At 45.9% G+C, this 17,343-nt stretch overlaps 1 protein-coding gene across 4 annotated transcripts in view; it reads left to right on the forward strand.

Annotated features, from left to right (window-relative positions):
* Window positions 1-548: 548 nt before the first annotated feature.
* MTA1 (metastasis associated 1) overlaps window positions 549-17,343 on the forward strand; it is a 73,350-nt gene continuing 56,555 nt past the window's right edge. For all 4 annotated transcript variants that reach the window (XM_058842536.1, XM_058842537.1, XM_058842538.1 and 1 more), the window contains exons 1-2: window positions 549-698; window positions 15,010-15,077. In XM_058842536.1, the coding sequence (XP_058698519.1) occupies window positions 671-698; window positions 15,010-15,077 (96 nt within the window). In that variant the 5' untranslated portion in view covers window positions 549-670. The remainder of the gene's footprint in view (window positions 699-15,009; window positions 15,078-17,343) is intronic.

Raw genomic sequence — 17,343 nt, forward strand, 5'->3', positions numbered from 1 at the left:
TGTGTGTGAGGACAGGCAGTGTGTGATTGTGTGTGTGACTGTGTGTGAAGACAGGCGGTCAGTGTGTGACTGTGTGTGACTGTGCATGAGGACAGGCAGTGTGTGACTGTGTGTGAAGGTGTGTGAAGGTGTGTGAGCACAGGCGGTGTGTGAGGGGAAGCTGCGTGCGTGTGCAAGGCGAGGCTGTGTGTAGATGCTCCGTGTGTGTGTGTTTGTGTGCACAGGCAGCCTGTGTGTGCCGTGTGTGTGTGTTTGTGTGCACAGGCAGCCTGTGTGTGTCTATGTTCGTACAGCCACTCTCCCGGTGTGTGTGTGTGTGAGGAGGCCGTGCCGCCCCCAGCCCCGCTCGCTCCGGTCCCGTCCCTCCCCTCGCAGGCCGGAGCGCCGCCCTCACACGCCGCGGGCGGCTCTGGCTCCTTCCCCTCCTTCCTTCCTTCCCTCCCTCCCTCCCGCTCCCGCCGCCGCCGCCGCCGGGCCCCCTCCGCCGGGCCCGGGCCGCCGCCCCGCCCTCCGCCTCGCTCCCCCCCCGTCCGCCGGCGCGGCCCCTTTAATTCCCCCGCTCCCCTCCCCCGCCGCCCGCTCCAGCCTCCATTTTCCAGCGGATCCGGCACCTGGAGGCGGCGGCGGCGGCGGGAGCGGCCCGCGCCCCGCACCCGGCCCGCTCGCGGGCATGGCCGCCAACATGTACCGGGTGGGAGGTAGGAGCGGCCGCGGCCCCGCCGCCCGCCCCGCGCCGCTTCCCGCGTGCGGCCGGCGCTCGGGGCCGGCGCTCGGGGCAGGCCCGGGGCGGGGCGGGCGGGGGCCGCGGGTGCGGGGCAGGGGCCTGGGGGCTGCCCGGGGGAGGGAGGCCGGCCTGCCGTGGGGTTACGCGGGGTGAAGGGCTGCGGGGCCCGGCGCGGGGCGGGCTGGGGCGCTGTGCCCGGGGCTGGCCCAGCCGGTGGGCGGTGGGCGCAGCGGGGTGGCCGAGGTGAGGGGGAGCAGCCGCGTGGGGCCGCACGGAGCACGAGGGTGTGGGGAGACGAGGCGTGTGAGGCTGGAAGTGGCGGGGGCTCGGGGCTGGGGCAGATCCGGGCTGGGGCAGGGTGGGATGGGTGAGCGGGGCTGGAGCGGAGCAGGCACGGGGCCAGGCCCCGGGATGGGGCCCAGCTCGGATGGGGGGGTCATGCGAGGTTGTCGGGGTGGGGAACCGGGAGGAGTTGCTGAGATAAGGAGCACAAAGATGGGCAGAGGCTGCTGGTGGACCTGGGGGCTGGTGTGAGGCACGTCCTGCAGATCTTGGCCTCCCCTTCCACTCTTGCTGTTTTGTTGTGTGCTTTCCCATTAGTCTTCTGTTCAGGGTTGTGCTCCTGTCTGATTGTCCTTTGTTTTGGCTCACGTGAAGAGAAAGGAGAGGCAACGGGGTTTGGGACTGTTTTATGGAGCATAAACTGAGGGTGGTCTGGCATGAATTTGTGCTCGGCCATTTTCCTTCATAAAAGCTGTTCTGTGGAGCTTCCTTCTCCCCAGGACTATAGGCTGTACAGGAAGATATTTCTGTGGAGTTCCCTCCTTTTCAAAATGCCCTGTTTCTTGTGGAGTTCTGCAAAACCAAAGTAAAGTAAACAAGAGAAAAAATATAGCGAAGGTGGCCAAGCCATCCTGTCTGGCTTGTCTCCATCAACAACTGCTTTCTGTTCTTTCTGCTCTCCTGGCCTACCCTTACTTTTTACCCTGAAAAAAAGCGCTTCTTTTGTCATGTTTGTACTTTTTTTTTTTTCTGGTTGCACCTGGTTTCACAGAGGTATAAGAGCTGACTCTTGGCTATCCCAGCTTTGTGTTTCGGGTTGCCCCGAGCTGATAGTGTGCCTGTGTTAGCATTATGTTGGTTTGGAGATGGTGGGAGTAGGATGATAAGCAAGATGAGCTGTGGAAATTCACCCTGGTGTGACTTGTGAGGGGAATAGTTTCCTGGAAAATTCTTGTTCAGCATTGAATGGACAGGTCTTGTGGGGAGTGCATCTCTTAGGACTTTATATGGCTAAATCTGTACTGTGCATCCCACAGAAGGTGGGGAAGCATCTCTGGAGGTCTCTAGATTGAGCTCCTGCTCGAAAATGCTCTGGCAGATCCGACTGCTCAGGGCTGTATCCATCCCAGGCTCTACGAATGGTGATGCCACCCTTGCTTTGGGTCCCCTGTCCAGTGTTTGACCACGAATAGAGAATATTATAGAAATATTAATTATAGAAACTATTTGTTCCCATATGCCTAGATGGATTTTCTCTTGCTTCAGCTGGGGTTCCCCATTCCATTATCCCCCATTTTATCCCTGTTTCTGAGCAGGTCTGGCTGATCCTTGAGGGATGCCATTAGTAACCAGCAACCCAGTGAAGGCTGTAACTGCTGATTGTGATCCATTAAACCTGGTGTTGCAGTTCTCCCCCTACCTTTATCCTCCAGTGTTTCAAGCATTTTTGTTTGAAGGATGCTGTGGGAGGCTTAGCAGGGCCTTTGACATGAAGTCAAGGTGTCCAACACCCCCTGCTCTCCCCTCAGCCACAGAGCCAGCCTCTTTGTCCCAGATGGGGGAATCATGTTGGTCAGGTGTGATTTGCCTTTGGAATATCCATTTTGTCTGGTCTCAGTTACCTTTTTGTTCTTCCTGCACTTGGAAATGGTGCCCAGGATTTGCTCCATAGCCTTTCTGGGCAGAGGGCAAGGCAGCTGGCTGCTAGCCGAGGTTACGGTGCTCTGTTATGGTCCATATGGATGAAGTCTCGATTTGATGTATTACCAAGATCAACATATGGGTGGATGCAGCTGTTTCTGTGTGAGAGCTCTGTGCAGCCTGAGCCCAGGAGTGTGCGTTATCGAATTGTTTCTGACCTCTGGTGCTGCTGTCTCCCACTAATGGTTTTGTGCACTGAAGTTGTGTGAACTCCATGGCAGGATTAAATCCGGAATGGGATTTGTGCACAGTCATTTCATACACTTCCCACTGGAAGACAAACACTCAGCAGATAATCTCTTATTACACTTGTGACTACCGGATGCGCTGCGTGAACTCCAGACCTAACAGCTGCCAAAAGCAGCTTGCTCACTACAGATCAATACTGCTCCTGGAAGTGTATGTTCACTCAGAAAGGATGGTCACTGCTTCAGGCCTGCTCATGAAGCACCATGAATTTCTGTTTTCAGAAGCCAGTGGACATGAAGTGTGTTGTTCTCTCTGTGTGTCCTTGGGTAGAGGAGCTGAGGAGCCTGCGCTCTGGGGGCGGAAGCCTTCCCCTTTGTGATGAGAAGCAGAGTGACCGTGCTGGGGGGCTGAGGAGCTGCCCCTTGAGTGCTTGTCAGGCTCTGTGGATAAGCTGACTGGTGGCATCCAGTTGTTTGGAGAGACCAACTGGTTCTGCTGGATCCTGCCGAGGTTCTCCTGTAGGTTTCTGGTGGGGAGTTGGTTTCCAATACGAATGGGACTGTCACAAGCTAGCACAGTTCAGGGGGGATGTAAAACTCTGTAAATGTGTGGGGACGAATGCCAGGGTATCAAATTCCAGAATGAAATGGGGGATCTTAGTTGTTGGCCAGTAGGAAATCCTGGAATCGCTGCCTCCAGTGTAGCAGAAGTGAAGATTTTCTTAACAGCTGCTGTACAGCCACAAAACAAATGGCAGCACGAAGAAAGTGGACTGCTTTCACTTGGAAGGAGTCATGGTGGGCTGGTTTGCCTCTTCATGGAGCAGACTGGCAGCCTGCACGATCACAGACCGTATGGGAATGTTGGATAAACACCAGATCGGAGAAACTTGGGACCTCTGAGCTGGAATTTGGGGCCTCTGATGAAAAAATGCACGTGGGAGAGAGATGTTCATTGTTCTAGCTAGTGCCAGGCTCTGCTTTCAGGAGAGTGCTGTGTCAGCTGCTTGGAAGAGAACAGGTCATCTTGGTATCAAGAGACTTTCCAGCAGGTATTCTGTCTCTGCCTTCTCCTTAACTCTGGTGCCACAAGTATTCCTTTAGTGGTGGCCATTGACTGAGCCCCTCTGCAGGTTTATTGCCCCTATGGCATTCCCTTGATGCAGTGAAACAATGATTTCTTGCATTTTCATCTTGCTCTGATTTGAGGAACTTAATTTTTTCCACCTCCCTCCTCCTCACTTTTTGTTTTTTCCTGGATTATTTTTAATCTTGCATCAGCTACCCAATCTGGTTCACTGTGGGACTGTGTGAACAGCTGAATGGGCTCAGTGGGAGGGCAGGGAACAAGGGGATGGGGAAAGAAAGGATAGGGAGGATGGAGGAAAAACTACTGAAGACAACACTTTTGCTGAGACAAATACCAGTTTATGCTTTCAGATGGAGTATTTGATGTGTTCTTGACTTCTATGGGTTACCCTCTTCTTTGGGAGAATGCTTAGCTGCAAAATTGTCACTGTTTTTGAGTCTGTGGTACATTTAAGGTACGTTTAAATGACATTGGGAGATCAGATCACAAGCCAGTTAAGCACAGTACTTGCTGCATCCAACACCTCTAAAGTGAGGGAAGTGGTGACCCACAGTGCACCCGAGGTTCACAGCAGCTTTATTCCAGTGTGCTGCAGGCTGAACTTACTGGAATCCAGAACTCACTGGGTGTTGTTCATTACTGTAAAGCTGGTGTGTCTGCTGCATGTGCTGCACTCACACATCTTATTTCAGTGAAGTGGCCACAGTTTTTAAGAATGGCAATATGACATCATCCCCCTGCTACCATAGGGTGCCATTAATGCGTGGCTGGGGACTGTGGTTTGACCTGCCCCCATCCCATTCCAGACTCCCACTTGGCATCCAGGCTCTTGTGGCAGCCTTCAGCTCTTGGCTTCCACAGTGCTGCCAGAGAGCTGTGAGCACAGGGATGGTGCACCAGTCCTCTTGACATCACAGTAATGTCAAAAATAATTGTTTGAGCTTTCCGAGTAAAGATCTGAGAGCTGTTAAGGAGGCTTGTGTAGAACGTGTTGCTGAGTCCGAATCTGGAGCAAATTCAGATTGTTTTACTGCAGGATCACTTGTAAACCTTCTCCTGTCCCCTTGCTTTGTTGTCAGTGTGTGTGTTTTGGGTGACAGGAGGGCTTACTGTGCAATATCCTTGTTTTGGTTGTGCTTGCTGGGTTTTTGTTTTCTGACTTTGCAGGTAACCTGAGCTGAGAATGGCTTTAGTGGAGAGAGGTATTAAATAACCCGTAAAGATAAAAATGAGAGTATATTCTTGAAAATGACTAATAGGCTTCTGTGCTCATTGGCCCTAATAAATTTAGGACAGCTTCTAGCTTATCACCATTCTGCAACAGCTAGACAGTGGGTTTCTTCATCTTTTCCTTTCATTGTTTCTAGTTACACAAGTTTATCTCGCACGTTTTGCAGTCTTCCTTCCCTTCCCTTTCACCTCTCCCCCATATCAGACTGCTAAATAGCCTTTTATTGGGAAATGCTGCACGGGGGAGAGTGTTGTCAGCCAGCTTAGGTGTGTTTGGGGGTAGAGCTGTGGCAGCTCTGGATTTGTGACAGCTGCAGACCATTTGCAGCTGGCACAGTGCGGTGAAAGGACTAAGCTTGTTTCTGCTCTGCTGGGGAGTTGGGGCAGCTCCTGGGCTGGTGGCTGAGAGGCTGTGCCAGGGCAGGGTTCTAGCAGGGCTGAGGCACTCCTTGTCAGTGCTCTCCTTGGTGTTTTGCCTTTCAGTGATGGTGAATAAAGGACACTCAATAAGAAATTGTGGAAAAAAGACTCTTAAAACTTGTTTCATTTAACTAGTAAGATTTTGGTGAATGTAAAAGAGGCTCCTTTCACTTGCATCTTGTTGTTTTTCAAGCAACTTTTGATGTTTTAGCATCCTGACTTTAAATAAATAGAATGTGTAGTCTTTCCCCAGGAGGATGAGAAGAGAAGGAGGTGGTTGATGTTACTGTTTTTACTTTGATTTAAAAACCACTCGTGAGCAGTTTGGGGTCACTTGAAAGCAAAGGTACAAACTGTTGGAGGCTGGCTTCTGGTACTTCTGGACATCTGCTGGCAAAAGGTAACCTGTGAATTCAGTGTTACTTCTGCACCAGGTAAAGTGTTTTTTACACTGTCTTGTTGCTTTCCAAGCACATTATTTATTTATTTATTTTTAAATCCCCAAGCAGGTAAGTGACCAAGCCCTGCAGCTGCTTTGCCTCGTTTTCCCATGAGGTTTGGGTAGCTGGAGCTTTTGGGAAAGGTTCTCTTGTAAGTTATTATGGTTCTAGGTCTTTGGAGCTCACCACCATAAATCCAGTATACAAAGAGGCCCTGCTTCAGAGTATCTTTGGAGTTCTGGAATGGTTCCTTGTCTCCTCATTACTTGTAAAACCAAGTCTGGAAGAACCTGCGATGTTCTGGTCAAGTTTTTGGGCTCTAGCCCAGCCCCAAAGAAACGATGCACACATTCTTCTCTTCCAGCTCTTTGGCTAGGCCACCTTTAGGAAGGAGAAGTGTTTCTGTTAAATTGCACACAATGTGCTGTGGTTAATTTGGGGACTTTATGCTTTCATGCAAGATGACACTTGACCAAGCATAAAGTTAGTGCGGCGTGAACAGATGATTCCTGATTTAGCACAGGACTTGTCCTTACACAGTTAAGTTGTCAACATCTGAGCAAATTTGAAACAGCCAAGTGAGACAGTTTCTGTTGGTGTTTCTTTTGATAGTACTGATTTAAGAAGTTTCTTTTGGTAGGGTGTCCATGTAAGCAGTTGCAGCTGTCCTCTCCTTCCTTTGCTGGGTTACACAGTTTGGCCTGGCTGTGCTGCAGGGATTGGTTTGGTTGGAGACAGATTTTTGACCCATGTGAGTGCCTAACTGGGTTTGCTGTGTGCAGGCCTCCTGCCATCCAAGGAGAGGCTGTCACAGCTTGAGGGGGTGGTATGAGAGGGTGGGGGATGAATCAGCTTCACTGGCACTCTTGTTTGAAGAAACATCTGCAGAAGCGCTGGCTGGAGTTTACACTTTGTCCGTGTTTTGCATTGTGAAGCCGTGATGTTTCTGATCTGGCACTGAAACCCCTACCTTTGGACTTAATACATTGTCATACTATGGCCAAAGCAGTTAATTCACCTCGACAAACTGAAGTTCAACCTCGCTCTTAAACAAACAAGCAAACCCAAACAAGAAACACAACTGTTTTCAGTTTGTTTGTTTCGCGAGGGTGATGCCAAACTTGGTGTCTTGAGTACTACAGAGGTTCTTGTTTTGCAACTCTTGGGATTCTTGCAGGGAACACGGTGCTAGTTTCTTCTCATCTTCTTTGCTGCCTAAATATCTTTTGGAAAATAATTCTTTTCTTATCTGTCCTTAGCAATGAGAATTACAACGGAACAGGCTGTTTTCTTGGCTGCTACAGATGGTGATTGTTGTCAGGGTGTAGCTTGAGGATACTCCTCTTCCATTCCCCCTACCCCCTCCAAATACTCCCCCATCATTTAAGGAACTCTCTCACCAGTTTCTCTGTCTGCTCAAGTGACTCTTCTGTAAATTAGACCATCCTGGTCTTCCCTTCCAACACGCCTTTGGGGAAAGGTTTTTCTTTTTTTAAGCCTGAACTATTTCCATGGCATTGACGCACAAAGAATGGCACTGGGTGCAGCTGAAATTACATAGGCTCACAACTTTGCTACTGCAGAAAATGTTTGTATGGCTACATTCTTGGGAACTGAAGTGGCAGAAGAGGCAATGCAGAAGAGGCTTTGTGTCCAGAGGTCTTCAAATCATGCTTTGGTATCTCCTGGAAAGCATAGAATAAAAAAAGTGGTTCCCCAGGAACGTTTAGCGTAGGTTTGTCCTGCAGGAAGCTGGAGGAAGTTAACTCAGTGAACCTCAAGTGTCAGTGCCACATACAAACGTGCCTTAGTTATAGCTGGAATATTGGGAGTGGATTAATTGAAATTGGTTTTCTTGAACTGCCATCTAATTGATTTCTAACATTAAAATTGCTTCTTCGTCCTCAGGGTAGTGCTTTGGAAGCTTAATTTTATTTCCAGGATTCTTGCACAGTTTCTTTTCAAGTCTTGCTGTACGAGGCTTGTACAGACTTTTGCCTCCTTTGGGGTGGCATCCCTAGCAGCAGTTCCTCCAGTATGGCACAGTTGTTATCTAAGAGTGACCCATGAAGTCCAGCTGACACCCATAACCTCTGTGTCAAAAGCACCAGCACACTCCTGTCCTTTGCCTTTTCTCCATACGTGTCTGCAAGTGAAAACAGCCAGCAGTGCTGTGAGGAACAGAAATAAAAACATTCACTATCTAAAAGCTGTGGTTTTTCTCCCACACTTCCTGAAGAGGTGGTTCTTCCCTTTCTTCTTTTCCCCCTACTTTGGAATTTTACACTTTTACTGGGAAAGGTACCATCTGTATGAACTTTGTGCCCCATGGAGGGCTGAGATCTTCAGTCCCATGGCTGTTGCTGGGGCAGAGTACCTGTCCTCTTCCCTGGCAGAGAGGGGAAATGCTTGGACCACACCTGGCCACCGTGAGTCACATTAGGAGTTAATTGAGCCCAGGGCCTGCCTTGATCAGCACTGACAATAGGGGAATTGAGAGGTGCATAAGAAAGCAAAGACTTTGGATAATTCCCCCTGTGGAATCTCCAGTGATTTGCTTGGAGACCTAGTCTATTAATTGTTCCTGAAACAGGAGCCATCTCATATCTCTGTCTTACCTTTCTCACTTTCTCTTGTACTTTTTGTATCTGTGTCTTAAAGATAAGATAGAGAACAATGATCAGAACTTAATTATCTTTGAGGCTTCTGTCCATTTGTGAAATGTCTGAACAAAGGGTTCAGGAGTTAATAGGGAAGAACTAATGCATGGATAATGTACTTGCATAAACCTTATTTCACTAAGAATCGGGCAAAAAGTAATATGAAATAGCTGGACAGGAATTTTTCTTGCCCCCTCCCTTGATATGATAGAAAACAAAGAACAGAAAACCTCTGGGAAGTTCCAAATACCATAATGTTTCAGAATTTAAACTGGATCCAGCAATCAACAGTTTGTCCAAGCAAGTTGCATGTCATTAACTTTGATTTAGCTCTCTTTTTACTTCAAAGAGATAGATTATGTCTTACCTTGAGTAGATTTCTGTATGGAAGGCACTTTAGTTTTTGTTTGTATCTATTACAGGTCCTTCAGAGTTTGGTGAGGTTTTGTTGTTGTTTGGGGTGGGTTTTTTGTTGTTGTTGCAATAACTCTTGTTGTAAGAGCTGGCATGGATAAACAACTGTATCAACTTTTTTATAGGGCTGTACATAATCTGTAGTCCTGTTACATGGATCTTGCCATGAATTGCTTCTCCTTTGAGTTATGGTTTTGATAATATTGAATCTGGATTTTTGGAGGCCTGTCAGAAAAACTGATCCATAGGTTACATCTCAAAACAGCCAGGTAACATTGGCTGTCCCTTTCTTGTTCTGCACATTTGGAAGAAAGTGTAACATGGACATTTTGTTTACCATGTGGATGTGTAGATAATCCTTGCTCAAGAAACAGCAAAGCTGGCTTGATTTAGCTGGGGTACTTGAACCTATCCTTGCTAAATTTAGTGATGGTTTGCTGTTAACAGTATGGAGAGGAGATTTCTGCAGGTATTTGCTTTTGCCATGTCCCTCCCTAGTTGGCTGTAGGTATTTCAGAGGTCTGTATGCATGTGCTTCCTCATCCTCAGCTTGATGCATCCAGTGTGTGCAGTAGTCAAATACTGCTGTCCTGTAAATACAAACTGAGCCTGTGCTGACAGTATGTCTTTAATACCTTTGTTGATCCATGAAAGACATTAATTTGTAAATACCTGGTTTGTGGATATTGCCAGATGTATTAGATCCCATAATTCCTTTAGCAATAAAAAGAGCTGTTTCACTTTTGCCTTTCTGGTAATGAAAATACTGTGCTGGTGAGGCTTTCTCTATTGAAACTCTGCTCTGTAACTGAACCTTTCATTGGGAGTGTTGCTGCTTTTTGAAGAGCCAGAAGGCAATAGCACTTGGGCTCTGGTTTGATTGCAGGACTTGCAGAGTTGCCTCTCCAACCTCCTCTTTCACACCAAGAGGGATTGATTATCCAGAGTGTAAAATGACTAACATTTTAGGGACAAAGCTGGTGAATAATACAAAAACTGGAACTTACTGAAGGAAACTGGCCCAAAGTTAAATTGGAGAGCCCAGAGTATGTGGAGGCACATATTTCCTCTAAGAGAAGTCATAAAATAAGCAGGTCATCATAAGTTTATGCACTCTCTTGATGCTCATCTTTAATTCAGGGCAGCAGCTCTGTGGGTTGGGGAGGGGAAATATTTACAACTGTGAAAGTTACCTCTTTATCATGTGTCTGGAATTGCACACTGTACCCAGCAGTGGTAGTGAGCGTGGGAAGAGGAAGGCTGCAGCCTCCCTCATATCCTGGGTACATCTGTAGGCTGGGGCAGTACTGGCTGTGTAGGGATTTTGGGGGTAATGTAGGGAATGCTCAGCCAGGTCAGTCCTCAGAAAGCACTTGTAGCTTGAAAGGCAAGTGTGCGTTGGGAAGGATAAAAATACTTTTGGGCATTTTTGCAACTTGATCACCTAAAAGCCCATAAGGTTATTAGGTAGCTCAGACATGTCTAATCTTATAAATATATGACCTCTAGACAGTGTGTGTTATTTATTTTGCTGTACCCCCTCCTGATTTTCTTTTCCATGGGCTGATGTAGACATAAGCAACAGCTGACATGAAGACAGCAGAGGGGGAAGCTCTTTTGCAGTAATGTCTTAAAAACATATGAGAGCGCAAAGAAATTCTGTTCCGTTAATTGCGAATTGAGAACTGTTATTTTACTGCCTTTTGTGGAAAATTTTCATCTTCCGTGGTCTGTAGGCTGTCATTCTAGTTTTAGCTGCTGTTCTTGTGTCTGTGTGTTCTAGCAGTTCACTCATTACCTGTGTAATACAGCATTGCTTTCTGGCAAATTGTGTTGTGCATATTCAGAAAAAGTATTATGGGATAGAAAGGCTTTTTTTGGCTAGATTTATGCATGTGGGTACTTCTGCTCTATAACAGCACAGGCAAGGGGAAGAAGTGCATTTTGAGTTTGTCAGAAGGGGATGATCTGTGTGATGGTCCTTACTGCCTTTTGGTATTTCTGCACTCCTCAGTTGTTGTAGGCTGATCACAGATAAGTGTAACATGCTTGAGTGGTGCCATTAATTATGATCATGGTATGGATGCACGGCTGATTAACTCGGGGATGGTGAGCTGAAGCTAACAGCTGTTGTGAAGGTGCAGGGTTGAAACTCTCTTCAGGCAGCTGGGTGGTGAGGGTTTGCCTTCATGTGCTTTCCATGGTGGGTAGGGGGCATGTCATGCTTGTGGGATGCAGAGCAGTTTTAGACTAGTCCTTTTCTTCAATTTTTTAATAGGAAGGCAAATAAATCAGCAAGGATAGATAGTCAGCTGTGTTTGGAGGGCCTGACTTGTTTTGTTTGCTATCAGGATCTAATTTTCTGTCCCTAGACCTTATTTTCTGTTTTAGTGAACTCTTCCTTCCTGCTCTTAGTAGGAGTTGAGATGCATATCTCCCTGTTGTCTAAAGATTTGCTAATTTTGTGTCCTTCCTCATCCCCTCTTTCAGCCCAGGGTACAGGACCCTGTGATTTGGCACATACAGGATGTCTCCCACTGACAGCTGGATTGCTGGGAGTCTGTGGAAGGTTTTATTACTGTGTGTGTGCACATGCATCTGCAGTTATGGGCACTGCCCTGAAAGCAAACTGGGAATAATAGTAGTTGGGTAAGGCAGTATGAGCAAGGGTGCACTGCCATGGCGTGGGAGGAAGCTGGAGGTGAAGTGGGAGAGCTACTCAAGGAGAAAGGCAATGTTTTGGAGTGTAGGGCCCAGTGGTGTGCCTCTTTTAAACTTTGTGTGCAGAAAACCACTCTTCTTGGGCTTGGTTGTTCGTGCAGTTTCAGAGGAGTGTTTGCACCAGCCCAAGCATCAGTTTGGAGAGTGGTTTGTTGAACTTCAAATTTCCATGTTGCACATGCAGAACAGGAATTCAAACAATTCTTTGTGCAGGACAGCACTTAAATTTTAGTTCTAGTATTTAAAATTTCTATGAAAAGTGCTAACACTTTCCTCTGATATGCGTTATTTTGTGTTATGTGGTTTGCAGTGTGCTCTGCATTACTTGCAGAGAGGAAGAAGCCCTTTTCCAGGTAATTTGGGCAATGGGAAATAGGTCTCTGACAGTTGCGTAGCTACTGGTGAAACACTCAGCACAGCTGTGGAATGAGTCTAAAACATGGATGAGATGTGCTGGGCTGTGAATTTGACATGGTGAAGTCATCAAGCACTGACCTAAGAATGCACCTCTGCACTGGAGCACGCTGAGGGACAGGTTTGGTTCTGCCTTTGTGCCAGCAGAACGTGGTGCTTGCTGTGAGCTGGGTTTGCACTTGTTGCTCACAGTGTGGGTCTGGGGATGCTCCTGCTGCTGACCCACACAGCGCTGGGGGTGGGTTATTATTCACTACTGCTGGATACCACTGTGAGCTGTTCTTTGGTAAATCATTCATCTGTGATAAGCTTTCTTTAAATCCGTGCCAGATTTTACAATCAATAAACTGTAGTTAGGTGAAAAATCAAGTTTATGTTCACTCAAGGTATAAAATGTGTCTCTGAGAATATATGCGTGTACATGCACACAACAAAGCTGATTAGAAATGATGTGAACTATGAGCATTTGTAACCTGAAACCCATGGGATTAAAGACAAGGTTATATTTTCAAGACATAGATTGACATTTCCTTTAATTTCTAATTTTCAGACACGGCATTCACAAAAGTAATATTTTTTACATCTGCCTCAGTCAGAGTACCTGAAGTGAGGAGTAGCTGGTTGTCTTAGGAATTATTGGAGGGTTGGAGGGAAAGAACTCATCCTCTCTTCACTTGCTGGAGCCTTCTAGTGAGAAGTGGCCAGTGACCTTGGAGAGGCACCTCGAAGCTTCACCATCCTCTGCTGCAGCTCCCTTGGAGGTCATGGGTGGTGGTTCTGCCATTGGAGAAATCATTTCTCTTTGCTCTGCTGATCAGTAAATTGCTTAATGCCCACCATTGTTATTTCAGTCAGCAGTTGTTATTGCTGAAGCTGCCAAATATCTGTTTGGTTTTGTGTCTTCTGGTAGAGTTGTCCATAGTAATGTTGAGCCTGTTGTTTCCTGTTTGATGTGCTGCACAGAGGCAGTGTTTGGGAATGGAAATTTAGGATCCTGTTACTTGGGTGTTTGAACCATTTCTGGTACTTACCCACAAAGTTTTCTACCAACCAGATGTCCAAGATCTCTCACTTGAGATCTTCCACCAGTTTAAAGGCTGCAGGGATGTAATATTTAAGAGGAACTGACTCTTGCAGTTGGGAAGGAAGTTTTGGAGTCTCTCAGATGCTTGTTATTGTGTGTGAAGATGGCTGATGATCAGTCTGAGAGGCCTGGAGCACAGAATGCACAAAAATATCAAAAATTGGGTGTGCTATTTCAGTGCTTCTTAGCCCTTGTTACACTCTGTGGTTGGGTAACCCAAAACTCGTGTTGAGCAGAAGCATTGAACCTCTTGGCTTGTCACCAACCAAGACCAGCTTGGGACCAGCAAGGTGTCTTGACAACAGCACGCTTTTTGGCAAGGCAAGAGTTTGGAAAATAGCTTTGTTAAGAATTGTCACTCTTGAGATTGTAACCCCTGGGATTCCTGGTGAGTGAACCTCTCTCTCCTAAGGCAGCCCAGCCCTGTTGAAGGAGGCACTTGGCTTGTTTGAGCAGCTTCTTTGGGGTCATTTGGCCGGTGGTGTCTGGTGTCCCTCGCAGCAAGAGGGTAAATCCAAAAGTGTCTGTAAATCCAGGGAGACCTGTGGATAATGGGCTGTAACAGCAGTCTGAAAACAGGTGTGGCTGCAGCTGGAGTGGTTACATGGGGTGGGTGGAAAGGCTGTGATGGGTAAATGTCCTGGTGTCTCTCTGGTCAGCCCAGACATAAAAAGGGTCCCCTTAACTCTCCTGGTGCAGTTTTTCAGGAGCAGAGACCTTTGGGGGATGTCTTCATCCTCTGGGCTGGGGAGCAGGGAACATATCTGTGCTTTCTACAGCCCTTTTGACAAGGATTTCAGGGGGATTGAGGGGAGCCCTGAGCAGCTGTCCCTGTTTACAGGGAACCCACTCATCCTGCTGAGCACCCTCTCATCCAGGAGCATCCTGTGAATGCAGGCATTGCAAGAGATCACCTGAGGTGTGCCCGGGGGCTACTGGTGTTTTGCTCCAAGCACAAATGAGCTGGGAAATCTGGAGAGGAATCTGTTTTAGGTTGTCCTGCAGGGAATTGTTCAGATCTGTGTGCAAGGTCAGCACCTTGTCAGCGGGGAGGATTCAGCCCCCTCTCTGTCTCAGTTCAGGCTTAGGGTTTGTGCTGGAGTATTGGGAGAGAAAGGCCAGTCCATTCAGAACTCCTGAGCATCTGTTTTCCTAAGGAGCACTTAAGCTTGGAGTTCCCTAAAACCAAATCATTTTTGTGGCACTCATGCATGTTTCTGTGATTTTTGTATTTTTTAAGTCACTACCTTTGGTAAAGAGCTCATTTCTTTCCTTTAACTTTAGATACTTACCTTGTTTGAAAATACAAGTATTACTGACCAGTCTGGCCAGTGATATGGAATTTTGAGGGCATTTTAGGATCACATAAGTGTAAAAGATCAGGAAGTAGAGAAAAAGATGAGAAACAATGAGTCATATTTGTAAACTGGAGGGGAAGAGAGAGATCACATATTGCTGGTGAGAAGTGGCTGGGTTTTGATAAGAAGAGGAAGCAAGAAAAGACAAGAGTGTATGGTCTAAGTGGAAATAATCTGATCAGAGAGAAAAGGAAGATCATGTGCTCAGCTCTCCAGGCTGATAAAGGTTTTGATTAGATTTTTAGCAGTTCATATTTTAAAGAATCTTTTTTCTTTTTGTCAGATTATGTCTACTTCGAAAATTCTTCAAGTAACCCCTACTTGATACGAAGAATAGAAGAGCTCAATAAGGTAAACATTTTTTTTCATCAAGTCTTTGAAGTTAATTGAATTTATGATCTGTTTGATTTGATTAAAATCAAAACAATTCTTTAGCAGTTCTCTGGTAATTAGAAGCTTAAAAATACATTTGTTCTCTGACAATTTTCTGGAATGCTTTCAGACCTTTTGTTCTCCTTTGATATGAAAGGACTGAATGTCAATGGCGTGTCATGGTGATTAAAAAAAAAGGTGATTATGCCCACCTTTAGGGCAGGAGGTTTCTGCAGTTCTTCACTTCCATGCTAGGATCATGCCAGGATATGAAGAAAATAGAGTTTGCCTAGAGGATGGAGAGCTTTAATTTGATTTTTCTTCTGGGAGACTCTTGCTCAGGAGAAGGGTTTGCAGCTGTGATCTGCTTTGCTCAGACTTTCTTTGCTGGTTGTCCTTTTGGGCCAGCAAACTCTTTCAGCTGCCAAATTCCCTTTCAATGGATCGAACAGGGAAGCATGATGGCTTCTGTGTGGGAAGCCAGCTGAAGTTCTCGGCACTGAAATTTGACCTGATTGAGGGGGAAAAGAGCATTCTGAAGCCACTAAACATGCCACGTGTTTGGGTTTACTCCTGACATTATGGCAGCCCATACAGAGGGAATGTTGCACTGCTGGCTTGGATTTGGATGTGCATTAACTGATTGACATCAGGTATTTTTCTTCAGCCACCACTCATGGTGTTCTCAAACTCATGTAGTTCTCAAACAATTACTTGGGAGAGAAAATTCATCAATTTCATTACCAATAAAGAATGCTAGGACAACCTCCATAACCCCATGGAGGTCTTTTACAGAAATACCTTTAAGTCTCTTTTGTCTTAAAGAAACATAAGTGAACATGTTTTCCCTATCCATGAGGTGTCAGTGTCTGTATTCCACCCACTACGGGGTGCAGGTTTGTTGGTCACTTTCCTGGAAGGTGTTTTCCCTCTAATTCTTCCTTTTCATTCTTCCCCTCACCTTTTAAAAAAAAGCTAAACTTTCAACCTGGATCCCCCATCTTGGTGCAATTGTTACTTGAGCTGTAATTTCTCTGACTTACACTTTAAAATGGATCTTTCTAAAATAGGTTGAAATGAATCCTAGCTCTTCTGTTTCCTTTTAAACTGAGTGTAAATGAAATTTTGGCAGTTAAACAGATCAATTTACATGGAAGCTGTCTGTGTTTGAACAAGATGGTTCCTGCTTCTCAAAATCTGAAAGTTCTGAATTATTTACCAGAAATGGGTAGAAATTCTGAGACTCTACCAAAAACTTTTGGTCTGGAAGGGAAATATCTGTGCATGTATGTGGTGTTTGTTTTTTGTTGTTTTTTTGGTTTTTTTTTCTTTTTTTTTCTTTTTTAGATTTTTGTTAGGAAAACTGGTATTATAGAAGTTGGAACTTTTCCTTCATTCCCATCTTAGAAATGAGCATGTACATCAATTTTTATTTTGTCTCCTTGTAGACACATTGCTGGTTCACCCTTGCTGTTTACCCTTTTTTAGAGACTTCCTAGCAGGACATTCTATCTTCTACTTTATGGAACTGTGTCTTCATTATGGTTTTCAAAGAATCTTCAGTAACAGGATACAACTCTTGAGTTACTTTTGCATTATTTGATTTATTTTAGAGATAGTAAACTGGCTGTTATAAGCCAGTAGGTTTATTTCCCCTAGAGTTTGTAAAAAAGCCACTGCTTGGCAGGTGCCATCTTACATTTGATCACCTATCTCAGTTTAAGAGTTTTAAGTAAATAATCTTTCAAAAAAATCTGACTTTTTTGTATGTTGTCACTGGAATAGAGTTTATTGTCTGGTGCAGCTTCTTTGGTTCCTGTTCTGTAATGATATTTTTTGTGTGTGTTGGCCATTATTTAGCTCACCAGTGCTGTCAGAGGATCTCATATTGTTTCTTTTGCAAAAGTAAAAATGGCTGGGTTCTTTCCTGCCTTCCTACTTCCCTGCAGAGTTTGGAGAAGGGCCTAGATCTGAATTCTATTATTTTTCACAGGTTTTTTATTAGGTTTTTAAAGATTCCTTTGCATGCTACTTAATTCAGGCATCCCCTCAGAAGTAGCAGAGTGGCTTGTTAGTGTGGTGCAAGGGCAGGTAAGTGTGTTTTTCTCCCTTTGAAACATCTGTAACTTAAAAGTGGTGATTCCTCTGGAACCATTAGGAGGGCAGGGCTGAAATTCCTGCCTGGAATTTCCCTACCCTGGCATGGACCATGCTGGAGTTTTGGATACTGTGTGCAGCTGGAGGT

The sequence above is a fragment of the Poecile atricapillus genome, chromosome 7 (assembly GCF_030490865.1).
Source record: "Poecile atricapillus isolate bPoeAtr1 chromosome 7, bPoeAtr1.hap1, whole genome shotgun sequence".
Lineage (NCBI taxonomy): Eukaryota > Metazoa > Chordata > Aves > Passeriformes > Paridae > Poecile > Poecile atricapillus.